Source organism: Fukomys damarensis, unplaced genomic scaffold (assembly GCF_012274545.1).
Source record: "Fukomys damarensis isolate Sample0158 unplaced genomic scaffold, DMR_v1.0_HiC HiC_scaffold_10, whole genome shotgun sequence".
Classification (NCBI taxonomy): domain Eukaryota; kingdom Metazoa; phylum Chordata; class Mammalia; order Rodentia; family Bathyergidae; genus Fukomys; species Fukomys damarensis.
This window is the reverse complement of record NW_022900922.1, coordinates 32,374,147-32,391,060: the sequence shown is the minus strand read 5'-3', so window position 1 is coordinate 32,391,060 and position 16,914 is coordinate 32,374,147. Positions and strand designations below refer to the sequence as shown.

Genomic DNA, 16,914 nt, shown 5'->3' with positions numbered 1-16,914 from the left:
CGCTGGCCCGGAGCGCCCAACCCGGAGCGGAAGGAGCCCGGGTGCCGATCCTGAGGGGCCATCCGCGCCGGCCTCCAGCCCTTCTCCGGGCGGTTCCCGCTCTTCCCGCGGGGCTCCTGCGCCTCCCCAAATGCGGGCCTCTCACCACCTTCCCCGGGGTGCCCGCTCTCCTCACCGCGACTGTGAACACGAGGGAAGGGACACAGAGGCCACCGAGGGTCACGTAGGCTCACGCAGAGATCTGTGGGGGAGCTGCTGGCTGCAGAATGTAGGGAATTGGGCAAAAGTGGGTGCGTTCTCACCTGCGTGAGTCAGGTTCTTGGCCAGAACCAAATTAATTTTAAACTGCTTTCCAAGTGACCGCCCTGCCCGGCTTTAATCAGAGGGGCTCCTCCTCCAGGCGCTGGCACCTGCTGTGCCCCAGGCACCCTAGCCTTATGGGTGGCTGGAGACACCCCTGGCTGGGGCCCAGAACTGACAATTGCACACACCTAGGGCAGATGGCAACCAGATATTCCGCCCTGGCCCGAGGATCTGAAGGAGTCACTCACCCCGGGAAGCGCCCACTGAATCACCTGTCTTTATCTGCCTGCCTCAGATTCAGCCCTTGTAAAATGTTTAGCCATGGTTTGCTGACAGCAAACCCACCAACTTGCCTCGAAAATCTGTTCTTCCAGCCACTTCGGCTTGAAATAGAGGCATCCCCCCCATGCTTCATCTCTCTTGCACCTCAAAATTCAAACGAACCACACTTCTGACAACCATTATCTCTCACCGCCATTCTAAGCCTGGCCTATTGCAGCAGCTTTCTCAATCTCCTTCTTTCACATGGCTCAAAAATTAGTTCCTAAAGCCTGACTTTGACCGTGACAGTTTGTGCACAAACTTGGGCCAGCACACAGCCATTGCTCCAGTGGCCTTGGTGTATGGGTAAAATGCAAATTCCTAGGCCTGCTGTCCCTGTGACACTGCTAGTAACCAGGGGTTGTTGCTGACTTGAATCCTGATGCTCCCCAACACCAATGCCTCCCAAATTCTCCCACAGTGCTAGTGGGAAATCCCAACAAAGGATTGCTATATAGCCTTCTTGTAACACCAGCCTGTTTCCTTGTCTGTGTACAGCACAGCTGTAGGAGTCCTCTCGAGGGTCAGCTACTTGGTCTGTGACACCTGAGTCCCTCACAGCTGGAAGGGAAGGCAGGTGCCTTCTTTGCTCCCTGGGGCTCCTTCTAAAATATTTCTCCTGCTGCAAAACCTGCAGCACCCGCTAAATTGACAGCACTCAGGATGATGCCCTTTGCCATTCCAGGGTTTGCCGTTTTCCCAGGACACCACCCCTGGATCCCTGAAGACACAGCGCAGAGTGCGGAGCTGGTGTCCTGGCTCCTGGTTCCTGCCACCACCCCAGTCTCCATGGTTCCAGTCACCCCCCCCCAGTCTCCATGGTTCCAGTCACCAGCATCTGGAGACCCTGGAGCTACAGGGAGACCCTGACGCCCTTCTCATCACAATAGCTACTGTCTCCAAAGTCTGAAGCAGGGGTGCTTTGGTTTGGATCTTGAATGTCTGCCCAAGGGCCCTCATGTCAGATGCTTGGTCCCCAGGGGAGCTCTGTTGAGAGGGGGTGTAGCCTGTAAGAGGTGGGGCCACAAGGTCATACCCTTGAAATGGATTGCCAGCCCCCAGGCCCCACCTCTCTGAGGTGGTGGGGAGTGATTTCACACCACCACATGCTCATGCCACGAGGTGCTGCTTTTCCATAGGCCTCAAAGCCACAAGGCCAACTGATTGTGTACCACACCTCCAGAACTGTGGGCCAAAATGAACCTTTTCTCTTCATAAATTGAGTGTCTCAGGCATTTCATTACAGTGACAATGGCTGTCTACCACACAAGGACCCTCACTCTGTCAGCGCTCCTAAACTTACAGTTACAGTAGACCCTCGAGCTACAGCCGGCCTGACAAATGAACAAGTTGGGTTAGGACTAATTTAATTAGGGCTAAATTTTAGTTTTAACTTATGAACAAAGTCTTGAGCTATGACCTGAGTGTTGGCCACTTGTGCTTCCAGATTGTCTCAGACACAGATTTAACCCTTAAAGAGCTCTGGAAGGAACATGACAACATCCTTTCCTGTGTGGAGTTAATGAGAAATCCTGGGCCAACGTCTGTCTAAGGTCACTGAGATCTGCCTGTGTACAGGAGAGAGACTTTGAAGGCTGTGTAGAGGAGGCTGAGCCTTCAGCTGACCAACTTGAGTTACAACCAGCCCTCAGGAATGAATGGAGTATGTAAGTCAAGGGTCCACTGTACCCTACTGTGGAAGCCCACTCCTGTGGAAGGGTCCTTCGCCTCACCGGACATCTGAGCTCCTGAGCGCTCCACGCCACCCACTGCCTCACCATTTGCCAGCCTGCCATGCCTTCTCTGGCGCTTGACCAACCAGGCCCCAGGGTTTCTCTTGCTCCCTTCCTGGCCCGCCAAGCTCTCCCCAGAAACCCTGGCTAGCTCCAGCTCTGCCTTCTCTGTGCCTCTCACCATGCAGCTAAACTCCTCTGGAGAAATACCGCAAGATCACGTGGGAGGGACTACCGCCAGAGATGACGCCTTGAATCCGTATCTGCCTGCTCTGAAACCCACACTCCACTCTGGGTAGCTTGACGTCCCCTTTTCTGGGTGCTTCTCTGTCCCCAGTCCCCTGCGCTGCTGTCCCTTCCCTTCAGCCACCATCCCTCTCAGTTAACAACTGTACTTCATGCTTAGAAAAGTCAAGCCCAAAGCACAAATCCTCTCATCTTTCCACAGCCAAATCTCCCCTCTATGGGTGCTTTCTCCTGTTCCCTCTGCTTATGAAAGAGGAAGGAAGCATCTGCTGCCCCAGAAAGGCTGGTCCTGCAGAGCCATATTGTGCCTCCCACACACCCAGGTGCTGCTTCCTAGAGCTTCTGATTGTCACTTTGCAGGGCAAGAGCCTTTGCAGCTGGGACTTAATGAAGGATCTTGGGATGTGGAGATTACCTGGTTATCTGAGTGGATAAACGTGATCACAAGCGTCCCTGTAGAAGAGAGGCAGGGACATCTGACTTCAGAGGAGGAGATGACGAGACAAAAGCAGAGAGGTTTGGAGACGCTCAGGACTAGCTCGGAAGGTGGGGGACACACTGGGAGCTGGGTTGCCCTTGTGGAGTCTGGGGAAGACGAGGAAAGGGATTCTCTCCTAGGACTTTCGGAAGGACCTTTGGTGCTGTGGACAACTTGAAACTGGTTTTGGACTCTCACCTCCAGGATTGTAGTAGAATGAAAACATGCTGTCTGAGCCACCAGTTAGCGATGTTACAGCATGGACCGGAAGTGAATCCACCACCCCAGCTCACCTGCCCAGACACTTTGCTCCTCCAGCTGGCCCTTCTGTCGTGTGAATCATCTACTTCTCTCCTACTAGGCCATTTCCAACAGTGTACAAACATACTTCAGTATCTCCCTGCTTCCGTGACTGCCCCAGTTACTACTCCAGTTCACTAGTTTTCTTCCATAGTAATTATCTGCATTACACTTCCCATTCATTCTGAAGCCCTCGCCACCCTGGCTCCCAGACCCCTGTGCACCAAGTCTGCTCTTCCCACAGCCCCCCATGCCCGCGTTTGCCAGTGAGATGAACACTGTGCTCTCTTTGCCCTACTGGGCCGAGCGCAGTGTTGTACTCTCAAGGTTGGCTTTTCGTGACTCTGCTGCCCTTTCAGCGCCTCTGTTCTGCCCACTCCCACCTGCTCCTTGATATAAACTCTCAGTGCTTGGGTCTCCGACTCACCTTCCTGTGTCTGTACCCCTAGGTGATAGTCACAGCCACCACTACTTTCAACACCGCCTATCTGCCGATGAGCCACAGTTTATATTCCCACCTGAGGCCTCTCAGCGGTTGCTATCTGCCTGATTACCTCCTCTTGTTTGTCCTACAGGCAGAGCTGGAACCAAACGAGGGATTCCCCAGGACAATCCGCTTATCCTCCAGGTTCTCTGCCATGGTTTCTTGCTGTTGTTCAAGCCAGAAACCTGGGTTTCAGACTGGTCTGCCCTTCTTCCTGGGTGTGTTACCTTCCCCCACCCCACCCCCCGCCGTGCCCAGTCCCTACCTGTAGCTGTGAGATGCTTCTCTGATGGATTCCACCTTTCCCTGTGACTGCATCACTTCTCATCCTGGCCCCTGCAGTAGGCACTTGACAGTTACACTGGACCCTCGGATTCCTCTAATCCATTCCTCACACAACAACTGCAATCCACCTTCTTCCAAGGCTTCCTTTTCATGCACAAGAAAATCCCAGTGCTTTGCCTTGCCTTCAAGGGCCTTGGGGTAAGATGCTGACACACTCCCACCGCACTCCTCTGCCCACCAAGCAGCAGCCTCTCCTCCAGCCCTTTGCCCCTGCTCTGCCCTGTGCTGGCCCTGGCCCAGGCCTACTGCACTGCACCCCTCTCTGCAGTGGCCTCCCTCCACCCACTGAGCTCCCCCACCCCACACGGTCAAGTTTCTGCATGGCTGCTTCATAACCTGATGCCATCTTGTTGCAGACCTGTGTGGATGGTGAACTGGTCCCCTCCCTCCAGGAAGCTCCGTGAAAGGCAGATGGCATCTGTCCAGCTTTCCACTCTTTCCCTAGAGCCCAGCTGCCTGGCTCATAGTAGGTGTTCAGCAGTGCCGGATGAAGGCGCCACCTTTGTGACAACAGCTCTTGCCAGGCTGTCCTTACACACACACACCCCACTGCCTTCCCCAGGCTGCCCCACATCACACCTCAGGGCTGTCTTCCTGCAGACTCAGCTCTTGTGGGAGACTGACACTTCTCTTCATACCTAGCAGCTCCAATGGCCTGCAGTACACCCACCTTTAAGCAGCCTGGCTTCCAGCTCAAAAAAGCCCCCACTGGGAGAAACTACATTTTTATAGCAACAAAGGAAATCCAACTTGCTCTGTGATGTCTGGTACACAGTAGGCAGTCAGTGCATGCCTGTTGGATGAATGTATGAAGGAGGGAACAAAAAGTTTCATGTGTCTACCCTCAGGGGACGGCTTCATTCAAAATTCCAGTCTTGTCCCAAGCAAATAAGGCAGTAGGGTGGGAGTCACTACTGCCGCTGCTAGCAGAGAAGGCGGTTGCTGGACCACCTTTTGATTGCACTGGCTTCAGACAGCAGCCCGGAGGGGCAGCAAAGACTCCAGTTTGTAAGTGGTCTTTGTCCCAGCTGCAGAAAAGTGTGTGGGGAAGTTCGACGAGGTGATGAGGGGCCAGCGGGGGAAGGCCAGAAGGTGGGGTGGGGACAGGTGCAGAGCCCCCAACCCAGCTCGATGAGAACAGAAGCAGGAGGAATCACTACTGACCGGGAGACCCTGCCCCTTTCATTTTCCACATCCTGAGAGTAACATGGTCCCCTCACGTGTTGTCTTTGGGGAGAGGACCCTGCAGGAAATCCAGAAATTGAAATGGCACTGTTGGGACCACTGTAACAGGTGCATCCAGATTATTTGGTTAAAAATGCCACTTTTAGCAGGTGCTGAAAGTGAACACATCCTGTTCTAATTTCATCAGAACATTCTGGAAGATGCATCTAAGAAAAAAAGAAACTTTCTTGATGAGCCTTTGTGAGTATTCAGATGTGACTGCTGAGAAGTGGGTAAAGGTAGTGGATTATTGTCATCAGAACAAATTTAAGCAAGACCAAAGCAAATTTCCCAGCCTGGGAAGTAGAACTATTTTCAGCATTTAAAATTTCTTAATGGACATGTGATATCTACTCAATATCCACAGAAGCTGTTGGACAACACAGCCTACTAAATAATTAATAAACATACAAAGCATATAGCATGGTAATAGATTCAAGTGGTTGGGAAATAGAAGCTCTCAAAATCCAGGTGGGATCTAGGCAGGCAGGGGCTGGGGATGGTTGGTGGGCGGTGAGTCCATGTTGCTCTTTGGAGTCCACAGGAAGCTGCTGTAACTCTCCAGGAGCTCACTGAGTCCATGCATAACCTTCTTGCCCCTATACCCGCGCCCCCAGCTCTGTCTGCTGGATGCTACTCCAGGAGCTCTTCTGTCTGTCTGCTGTGGGGCACAGGGCCCATTCATCAGCACTTGTATTTGAGATGAGAGGAGGCTTCCTCCCCAAGATGAAGGACACTTACCGAGCATCTCCACCCTTCTCTTGGCTGTCCTGGCCAGCATGGATGGGCTTGGCCATGGGTGCCTAGGGCCAGCTCCTAGTGGTCACCTGAAACCCAGCACTACTCCAAATTCAGGATCTGGAAAACGACGAACAACCCAGTAGTTGCTCACCCCCGGCTGCCAGATAAGATTGCTTGAGTGCTAAAAACAATATGGTTGTCCTGACCTGACTCCAGGGCTGTGAAGCACTGGGATTAAATGGTGCGGAGCCAGGATCTTTGCCCTCAGAGGTCCTGTAGAAGCTATAATGACTCTAGAACGTAAACCTACAGCATACCACCAAAGAACACTGGTGCTCATTAGAGTTACCAGGTAAATACCTTGAAAGAAGAGCTCTCACTCAAACAGAGACAGAACATCTGAGAACAAATCTCCAAATTACAATACAGCATTGCTAGGGTGGAGCCCCCACTGCTACTTCTTCTGGGTGCAAAATCTGTCCCACTTCTGGTGCAGGACACCAGGAACAACCCCCAGGGCCTCCACGCTGCCATCACCGTGGCAAGGAGGTAGTGTGCATGGCTCCTGCTTCGTCACAAAACTCGCTTCCAGTGCAGGCCTCCCGGCCCTGTGGCTGCATGGTGTGTGCTTTACCAGGGGAGCTTAAGTGGGAAATGCCGCGGACAGGGAAGGTGTGCGGAGAAGCCACTCAGCCTGCAAGCATGTCAAAGGTTTGCACACTGAGCCCCGAGAAATACAGTACTTAGGAATTGCCCAATGGGGGTAGGAATGAGGGAAGAAAAAGATACAAGTTTATTTACTAAACAACGCCTCAGAGTTTCATTTGTGAATGCATCCTCTGAATCCCCAAAGTAGCCTATGCGGTGTTTTCCAAATGTATTTGACCACAGGTTCCTTTTGGTTTACGGTGTCTCTTGCATTGTTAATGCTCTGAAGGACATCCGTGACATGCAATATGAATTTTGGGCTGTATTTCCATAAAAGGACAGATGTCTGATCTCCTCTGTTATTACATCTGCACCATCTTCATTCTGCATATTCAGTTACATGGGAATTCACTCAACAAATATTTATTGGGTTTACTTTGTGTCAGGCACTGATCTCGTCCTGGGGATTCAGGAACGACTGACAGCAATCCTGGCTCTAATGGGGAAGTGGCATAAGACGAAGAAGGTAAACGCTTTGTTGGTTGGTAGTAAATGCTAAGAAAACACAACACTGGACTCGGTGGCTGTGCCAGTGCTGCCAGCATTCTGCAAGGCTGAGGAAGTGGGAGCATGTCTGAGCCCAGCCTGGGTCAGTAGTGAGACCCTGTTTCAAAACAAGAAATGAAAATGGGTGGAGAATGGAGCTCAGTGTGGAGGCCCTGGGCTCAATTCTCAGCGCCACGAAGAACAGCAAACCACCCAGCAGCGCAAGGCAGGGAAGAGGTGAAATATCAGGCTTCCAGGGGATGCGTGCTGCAGCGAGGCCGTGCAGGTGGCCTGTTAGGGAGCTTTCCTAGTCATCTCGGCACCAGGTTCAGGGGACTCACGCAGGTGGAAGCGGTGGGGGACCAGAAGCAATGGATTCGGCGTCTGTTTTGATGCAGAAGCCAATGGGATCTGCTGATGGAGCAGATGTGGGCTGAGAGTTGGGAGACAGTGAGGACTGGAGGGCGATTTGAGGGCTGTTCACCAGAGCAATGGGGAGGACTAGGCCGCCATTTACAGAGGTGGGAGAGAGCTGTGGAGGCCACGCTTGCTCAATTTGAGCACAGTAAATTGGAGCTGCGTGCAGATGCATGGGATTGGCACTGGGTATTGGAATCTGGGGGAGAGACGTCAGCGCATGTAAATCTGAGACTCGCATGCAGGTAGCATTTAATATTTAAAGCCCTGAGATAGGATGGGACTACTGTGCAGCACAGAGAAGAGGCTCAGGAGATGAGACTCAAGATATCTGTTTCTAAAACCAGCAAATGAGGAGAAAGGCAGAAAAGAGGTTGGCAAGGAAGGACCAGCAAGGTACAGTAGGAGGAAAATCAGATAACTGTTTTCCTTAAGGCCAGGAGTAGAAACACAGTAGACACTCGACTTAGAAACTCAACTGGTTCCCAGGGAATGGTTGTAACACAAGTTGTTTGTAAGTCAATACAGCTAAGATCTGGATGTTTACCTGGGTACATGCTATGGATAATGAGGCAGATGACTCTTCCATGAGCCTAATTAACCCAAGCTGTTGGTATGTCAGGCTGGTCGTAACTTGAAAGCCCACCATGTCGCAAAGAAGAAGCAACAAGCAGCTGTTTCAAATCTGCTGCTAGACCTGGCTTTCCACTGAACAACCCCAGTTCACACCTGCTGACTTGGGGTTTTGTGGAATAAAATTTGTGGGAGGTGGTGGGTTTGGACACTTGTGTGACTCCCTACTGACCAAATCAACAGAGTTTAACTTAGTGACTAAGTGTTGGTTGGTTGCTGGAGGCCCTGAAGCCAATTCACTAATATAGCTGTGAATACTAAACTATTTAAATCATAGCCAGTTGACTGACTAAACTATAGCCAATTAAGTTGTTTTCTATGCCCCACTTCTGTTATTTTTTAAATGCTGTCAAATGACATTGTGGACTGGAGTTCTCAGAACTTGCTCTTGTTCTAAAAGCTGATTTATGAATCATTTTTGCTTTGCATTGCTCACATAACTATATTTATTTGGTCTAAAGAAGGTATTACTGTACTATTTATCTTAGTGTCAATCATTCTACATATGATGTCCAACATTCAATTAAAAATTACAATACACACACACACACACACACCAGACCCCCCAAAAAAATAAGGTCAAGAGACAAAGCAATCAACATAACCAGCTCCAGTTATCTAGGTTGTTTCTGAGTCTATCAGACAAAGAATTTAACAATAATTTATATGTTAGATGCCCAGAAAAAAGTATATAGTGTGCATAAGTAAAAAATCTCAGTACAGATGACAACTGTAAAAAAAGTCAAATAGAAATACCAAGGAAAAGAAAAATCATTGTGACTTAGATGAAGAATCCCTTCAGCAGGCTATTTAGTAGACGAGAGAATTGAGAAAAGAATGAACAAACTTAAAAGTATTTACAGAAATTAGGCAAACCAAAACATAAAAGGAGTAAAAATAAATAGCATAACATTAAAGGGTCATGGGATAATATCAAGTGACCCAACAATAGATAATTAGAATTCTCTCAGAAGGAGAGATAACTATGCATAAGAAATATTTGAAAAGAATCTTTCAGAATCAATAATATATCAAGCCACAGATACAAGAAGCTCAGAGAATGCCAACCTGAAAATAATATAAACTAACAACAAATAGACTTATCATATTCAATGGTAGGCTTAAAAATTGTGTGCATAATATAATCCTAGTTGTGAAACCTAAACTAATTTTTTGTTTTTGGGAAAGGTGATCTTCAGAATTTGTAATGATTGCATATAATAGGAGGACGTTTTTATCTTCTGTGTACTATTTTTACATTGAAAATGAGCATAAAGCTATTTTATTGGCAAATAGCTGCCTTTTTAGAGTGGGGTACTTTATTTCACTTATATTTATTTTTACAAAGAATGTGTTTTCATGTAATGTTTCCTCTCAAATATTTTCTTATAAGGAAATTATAATTTGGTTATTATATACCTTTAAAAGCTTCAAAGCATAAATATTCTAAGAACAAAACATGCCAAATTAAGAAATGTTATCATACACCCCTATTTTATTTCCTATCACTTAGCCCTCCTCCTCTATTTATTTCAGATTTTGGGTAACATTTGTGATTTAGTGCATTGGTTTCAGTGGTGGCAAACCTAATGCACGTGTGCCACAGAAGGCTATTTGCTATCACTGAAAGCTCCAGAAGGTTCGCCGACCCTGGTTTATATTATTGCAGGGCAGGTTTGCTGTGTTCCAGTTTCCTAACCCCGTTGGGTCTGATGAGACAGAACATACTGTGCAACAAGTGACACTAAGCAGACACGGTCTTTACAGATGGGCAGCGAGGCACAGAAGAAGCCTCAGATCCGTGGTGAGCCAGTCCCCAAGTCTGTTGGTCTGTGACGTCCTGACTGTGCTCGCTTCCCTTGCAGCACAGCTGAGCACACAAGCCAGAGCTGTCTGGGTTGTTCTCCTCAGGGAAAAGGTGACTCACTGGGCCAGCCTTGAAGGACACTCCCTTTCCAGGGGAGAGAGAACAAAGCCTGACCTGACTGTCCCAGAGAGTCCCTCCCTAACTCAAGAAGTGTCATTCCCTGGGAGGGACAGGAACAAGCCTCAACCCATTTGGGCACTGCTTCCCTATCTCAGGGCTACTCCTAACACCTTCTACAGTTATTCTTTTTGTTTGTTTTGGTTCTTTGAGACAGGGTCTCATTATGGAGTCCAGGCTGGCCTTGAATTTCATGGTGATCCTCTTGCCTCAGCCTCCTGAGTGCTGGCATGACAGGCATGCACTACCATATTTCAAGATTTTTTTTTTGTATAATTGTTATACTTTATGGCAATGTTGATTCTGCTCTTTCTGCTACTAATGCATTTTGAAAATGTAATGTTTTCTGCTCAGTTCTAAAACATTCCTTCAATACCTCCTTTATTTCCCTTTATGGTTCTACTTACTTTTCAACTTAATGCTCTGTTATTTTACAGTTCATCTTACTTTAAAGTGACCCTATTTCTTGAATGTTGAGAGTAAAAAGCAGATAATGTCTGAAATTGTTTTTTGCCAAGATATTTTTCAAAAATATATTCTTTCTCGGACTCTCACCTTGGATTTTATGATCATTTACACATTGGGGAACTTTCTGTCCTGCACCGCAGCAGCACACTTCTTCACCAGTTACAGTCATCTGGACCTCTGCCTATTGCATGGACTGCATAACAGGGGAGCCTACCAGTCTGCACACTTGTCTCGCTACACAGGACACTCCCCAGGTCTCTCAGTCCATGCAGACTGTTATCACAAAATGCCATACACTGCTGGCTTATAAATATCAGAAATACATTACTCACAGCTGAGAAGTCCAAGATCAAAGAACCAGGGGATTCTTGTCTGGTGGGGATGCACTTCCTGATTCACAGATGGCGCCTTCTCACTATGTGCTCATATGGTAGCCAGGGTGAGGCAGCTCTCCAGGGCCCCTTTCAAAAGGGTACTAATCCCATTCAGGAGGACTCCACCCTAATGACCTGATTACCTCCCAAAGCCCCCTGCCTCCTAATACAGCACTCTGGGAATTAGGTTTCAACATACGTATTTGTGGGACATGAACATTCAGCCCTGTGACATTTCCCACCAGTTCATGTTGCATCTCACCCTTTTCTCCAGAACTCAGCCCTCCCAGTCCAGATTCCACAGAGGCTAGAGCTTCACTGGTTTATTTCCCAGGAGGCAGCATCCTAACTTTGAGAAGCAGTTTAATTGTGCCGTTTGGATAATTTATTTCCTGAGCTTGCTATATAAGTGGATGCTTTTCTTAATTTTGTGTTTCTAGGTTATTTATTTAGCATCAGTGGAGAATGAATGCTTTGTCATAAACTGCAACACAGAACATCTTTTTCAAGCAAGCATATAGTCATCTCAGGTATATAGTGATTACAGAAGCACTCCAACCCCCCACCTGCATTGCTTTTAAACAGTTTGGCCCTTCCAAATAGCACATTCTGAACTTGAGAGATTGGATCTTTCCATCTCTTATTGTACTGTAGATTAAATGAATTGTAAATTAGACACTGTCTGCACAATGAAAGGGAATCTAGTAGTGAATGTGTTTGCTTTGGAAGTTCAAGCAAAAGTTAATACCCTCACTTTCCAGTGAAAAGACTCTTCAGCCCCTATTGTATTTTATTTTGTAAATGGCTGATTTAGAGATGTACCACTTATACCAATCCAGAGTAAATTAGCATCCATCTCTGAAAAATAAAACTAGTGCTCTACATTCAAATGTCAAAGGAAGCATGTTTATTTCTCCTAACTTACATTTAATACACCTATTTCATTCAGTGAGCTTATCCAGATTCTGTTGAGTTAAATGAAATTAATTTTAAAGTAGTTTATAAATTGTGCTCTTTTGGGAAAAAATTTGAGAAATGTTAAATTTTTAAAATACTCAACCATATTTTGTCTTCCCTTTAAAATGTTTTATTCAATTATACATAACTCCATGAAAATACAATCTCCTAAAGAATGTTAGACTGTATTTAATCTTCTCTGGGTATATTATTATCTTCTCCTTTACCTTCTCTTTTTATCCACATGTATAAAGATCCAAGGTTAAGATACTTTAAGAATGATTATATTAAGATAGCGAAATGAATTTAAGGTCTTAAGTCTTATAAATAATGGGAGACCTGTCTAATCGTGTACTTTTTGGCCAAAATAATAGGTCTAAAACATCTAATATTTAGTCAGTTGTGCTTTCTTGCCTGGTGTTTAAACATAGAATCTACAGCTTCACACACATAGGTCAGACACATAGAAAACACCCCAAATATATTTAATGGTGGGCAAACCTTAGTGATGTAATTAAAACTTTTCTGCTTGATTAAAAAAGTCCCTACATTTTTAATAAAGAGGGTAGTGATTCCTGCTGGTCTCTCTGAACCCCAGCCCCACTGTGCCATCCTCCCTTTCATCATAGAAAAACAGGAGCTCTGCGGCATTCTAAGGTACTCTGGATGGGTTGCTAGGGGCAGCCAGGAAGCTACTGCGGTCCCCACCAGGGGAGCTGTCACTGAGATGTGAGGGGGGAAGAATATCTGAGTTACAGGGCTGTGTCCACCAAAGGCTTACTGGCAGAATTGTCTGTGAAATAGACACAATAATGGGGACATCATGGATTCTTAAGAAATGCCCTACACCTTGGAAACTTCCATTGGCAGAAGGAAAGGAAGAAATCTACTGCTAGAAAAAAGTGTACCTACAGCAGCTTTAAATTTTATTCTCTGTGTAAGACAATAAAACCAAGTTTTTTAAATGCAAAGAAGGCCAGACCTTGCTGTAGAGCTCTGAAGCCAAATCCATGTGGATGTGTGCCTGAGATTCTCGAGTGGTCCTCCTGCCACACCTGCAGTCCTGTCCTGCTAGGCCCGAGGGGGTCCTGCATTTGGCTGGGAGACCTGGGCTCTTGAGGATGCTGTTCCCCAAATTCGAGTGGAGATGGCCTGACCCCAAGACCCCAGGCGTACCTATGTTTAAAGATAGTCTTTATAGTGGTGATCAAATTCACACACAGCCACAGGGTGGCCCCCAATCCAATCCGACTGGTGTCCTTACGGGAAGAAGAGATCAGGACAAAGAGAGACACACAGATGGAAGGTGATGAGAAGGACACAGGGCAGGGTGGGTCACCAGGAGGCCAAGGAGAGACGCCCAGCCCTAGGTCATGAGCTTATACTCTCCAGAAGTGTGAGAAAATAAAGTTCTGCTGCCCCAGCCACCCTGTCTATGGTGCTTGGTTATGATGACCTAGCAGAGCAAAGGCACCTGGTTGTCCCTCAGTCGATTACACAGAGTCTCAGAAGACCCCGCCACTCTGGAAGGAGACACAGACCCCAGGAATGGATGGATGCTGACTGGAACACCATTTTGTGAAGGAGAAATCCTTTGCCTGCTATTGGGTGAACTTCATTTTTTATTTACCTCTCAGCCCTTTCTGTTTTAACACAAGAGCCAGCGAGACTGATAAGAGACAAAGCAAAGGTTCCAGGAGAGCCCCAGCCAGTGTCCCCCATCTGTGAAGGTGATATAGTCAGAGAGGGACAGAGGACAACCTAAGTTCCGGGCTCTTAACCTGTTACTCATTGAAAGCACGATTTGTGTTTTCTTCTGTAAACAATCAGGGACTTAAAAGCAATTTTTTCTAAAAACCCGTGGCTCTGCAGTTCAGTTTATAGAAGCCCAATAGGTAACTAAAAGTAGAACAAAGCTTGACCTTCATCATGTCAAATTCTGGGTCACTTCTAAACTCTACACAGAGATATGTTAGTCACTGAAGGAGTGTCTGTCTAAAAGTTGACAGAGCAGTTTATTGGCCCTACATTTACCTACTCTATCTCATCCCCCTTGGAGATAGAGGACACCAAGGTAAGATTTCAAGGTTCATAGGGATACTGGATTATTGACCCTTACAAAGTCCAGTTCCAGACCCCTCCCTGGAGCAACTCCCCACAGTGTCCTGAACTGGCAGTCACCTGGATCCCAGGAAAAACAGACCTCACATGACTGAAACCACTACAGATAAAAATACAGTGGACCCTCAAGTTACAACCAACCTGACATATGAACAACAAGTTAATTAGGCTTATGGAAAATTCATCTGCCTCTTGTTATCTATAGTGTATAGCCAGGTGAACGTCCAGATCTCAGCTATATTGACTTACAACTAACATGAGTTACAACCAGCCCTTAGGAACCTATTGAGTTCATAAGTCAAGGGCCCACTATAATCTTGTCATGGGAACACAGTCTCCCCTCGGGCCATTGAAGATTCCTCTAGAGCCACAAAAGTAGGACTGACAGTGATCAACTGGACCGGGCCCACCTCAGATACCGTTAAAAGCTGGCTTGCTGCTTTGTGGGTATCCAGTCTGTACCCTGCATTAGTGGGTCCCCTCCAGCGGCTCGAGCTGCGGGCCTTCTCCTGTTTGCTCTTGCTTTCCTTGCTAGAGGACTGGCTTTTCTCAGACTGATGTTCCCTTCATTTTATCATTTAATTAAAGTTTTGCCTACGAATGTGTGCTTTAATTTCCATCATCACTAGGGCAAGGGCCCATGCTAGCTGGTTACAAAGGGAGGGGACACTGAAGCCACCATGCCTAGAACCCTCTGCTGTGACTCTCTGGTCCAGACCTTCCAGGAGATGCACTTTATCCAGAAATGAGAGGGAAGTCATTGCTGGTAACCACCAAGCAGGTACTTCCTGTGAGTTACTATCGGCACTTTTGGGCACCTGTGGAATTAAGGAAGTGAACTTGCTTTGGGTGCAGTTTCAACTCACATTTAGCCATATTTAGATCTTTGTTAGCCATCTGCATGATATCTTATCAGCTGAGGCTTATTTCCAAAATCAAGAACCTTTTGTGTTCTACCCTGCTAGGTGACCATGCCTGATCGTCATGCATTTGTTATATTTATTTGTTGGGAGTCATCCTTGGATTTGGCACGCCTAGCTGTAAGGAGGACTCAGCCTTTCAGATCTTGATAGCAGGTATGGTGAGCATCAGCCTAAGACTGTTATAAGCATTGCTGCCCCTCTTGGTCACTGGCTGGTGACACGCGTGTTCCCCAGGCCCAGTGCAACGTCGTGAACTAGGGCTTGATTGGTTCGGTCCACAGGAATCTTTCCACCCAGGCATATGGTGAGATCCACGCAGGAGCAGCACTCGTGACAGAAGCCCAAGCCTGATCTCTCAATGCCTCCTGAGCTTCCCAACTTTCTCCTGGCTCCTAGAAGCAGTGATGCTGCTTACGTTACATTTTTTTTTTACATTACTCTTAAAAAGGCAAACTAATTAATATGTGCCTGGAGGATTTACCAAGCTCACAGCAAAATATGCTTTGTTTTCACAGCTGTGCTCACACACTTAAATGATGCCATTTCAAGGGAGATAGCATGATGTAATGTTGGTGACAGCACGATTGTCATCCTGCTAAAGAGAACAGTATTGTGATCTCAGTGGAAAAGAAAAGTGCAACTTTCATCTGTGAGCTTAGATCCCATTTACAGCAATCATCTCAACCTTTGAGTAGGGCCGGGACTGGAAATTACTACAAGCCCAATGCAGATGACATCATCCTGCCACCCACAACTGTACAGAGTTGGCAGCCCGGAGACAGCGTGCAGTAGAAGCCACACAAACCCAGCTGAGTTGACAAGTTTTGGATGTTTGAAAGGAAACGTTTGCATAAAAGCTTATTTTCCTCGCCATTTCTCATTTGCTTTCGCAACCACTACCACCACAACAAAATCGTAAGATGACAAGGAACCCCCAAGCCTCCTGCAGAGCCATGAGCAACAGCTCTCTCGGCATGGAATTATGTGACTTTCGGGAGCCTGTCATACTTCATACAGCTCAGTCTTGGGCTGAGACATTAAACACCTGTGTTGTTGCCCTTACTCCTCACGCAGCTTTCCCTGCTACAGTGCTAATCACCAGGGCCTTTCGGTTTGGCCACTGGTGCTCGTACACAGCACATTTTACTGATGTTGTCCTGAGTCATAAAGAGCGTTTCTTGCCTGCTCGTTTTGCAGCTGCCCTGTGTGCGTGGAGTGCTGGATATATTTTTCCACATTCGAATCGCCTTCCTTTAAAGGACACATGCTTTCTTTATATGACCTGGAGTTGCGACTCACTACTTGCAGCTCTGCAGTCACCACCTGCAGGACTTGACTATGTCCCCCAGTGTCCTCGTGTTGGAAACTGCGTCTTCAAGGCAACAGTGTTGGGAAATGGGGCCAATCAGGTCATGAGAGTTCAGCTGTGATGAATGGACTAAAGTTATCAGGTATATTAGATTTCCATCAGCATGACAAAACACCAGAGATAAGCAACATTAAGAAGCGGAGTTTGTTTTGGCCCATGGTTTCAGAGGTTGCAGTCCACGGTGCCCGGCCCCATTGCCGCGGCCCTGTGGTGAGGCAGATCATCATGGCAAGCAGCGTGTGGGGAAGCGAAGCTGCTCACCTCATGGCAGACCAGGGAGCAAAGAGATAGACTTCTTT

At 47.3% G+C, this 16,914-nt stretch overlaps 2 protein-coding genes across 6 annotated transcripts in view; one reads left to right on the top strand and one right to left on the bottom strand.

Moving 5' to 3' along the window:
- Positions 1 to 16,914, bottom strand: part of Txndc5 (thioredoxin domain containing 5) — a 117,587-nt gene that overhangs the window by 25,818 nt on the left and 74,855 nt on the right. The window lies entirely within an intron of this gene.
- LOC104861406 lies at positions 2,250 to 7,196 on the top strand. Of its 5 annotated transcripts, XR_004516530.1 has the most exons (6): positions 2,250 to 3,119; positions 3,957 to 4,083; positions 4,208 to 4,348; positions 4,567 to 4,676; positions 5,059 to 5,635; positions 5,979 to 7,196. XR_004516530.1 is itself a non-coding variant. In XM_033761926.1 (5 exons), exons 1-5 carry the CDS (start codon positions 2,756 to 2,758, stop codon positions 5,100 to 5,102), a joined length of 786 nt encoding a protein of 261 aa, XP_033617817.1. In that variant the 5' UTR covers positions 2,250 to 2,755; the 3' UTR covers positions 5,103 to 7,196. The 5 variants fall into 5 exon arrangements, 3 of the variants coding, with proteins under 3 accessions (XP_033617817.1, XP_033617818.1, XP_010621132.1); XM_033761926.1 differs by having other exon boundaries at positions 5,059 to 7,196; XM_033761927.1 differs by lacking the exons at positions 5,059 to 5,635; positions 5,979 to 7,196 and having other exon boundaries at positions 2,250 to 2,652; positions 2,964 to 3,119; positions 4,567 to 5,047.

Coding starts and splice junctions, on each gene's coding strand:
- LOC104861406 (XM_010622830.3), top strand. CDS start 2,756: ATGCTTAGAAAAGTCAAGCCCAAAGCACAAATCCTCTCATCTTTCCAC. Junction 3,120..3,956: donor GACGAGACAAAAGCAGAGAG/GTTTGGAGACGC, acceptor TTTGTCCTACAG/GCAGAGCTGGAACCAAACGA. Junction 4,349..4,566: donor TTGCCTTCAAGGGCCTTGGG/GTAAGATGCTGA, acceptor ATCTTGTTGCAG/ACCTGTGTGGATGGTGAACT.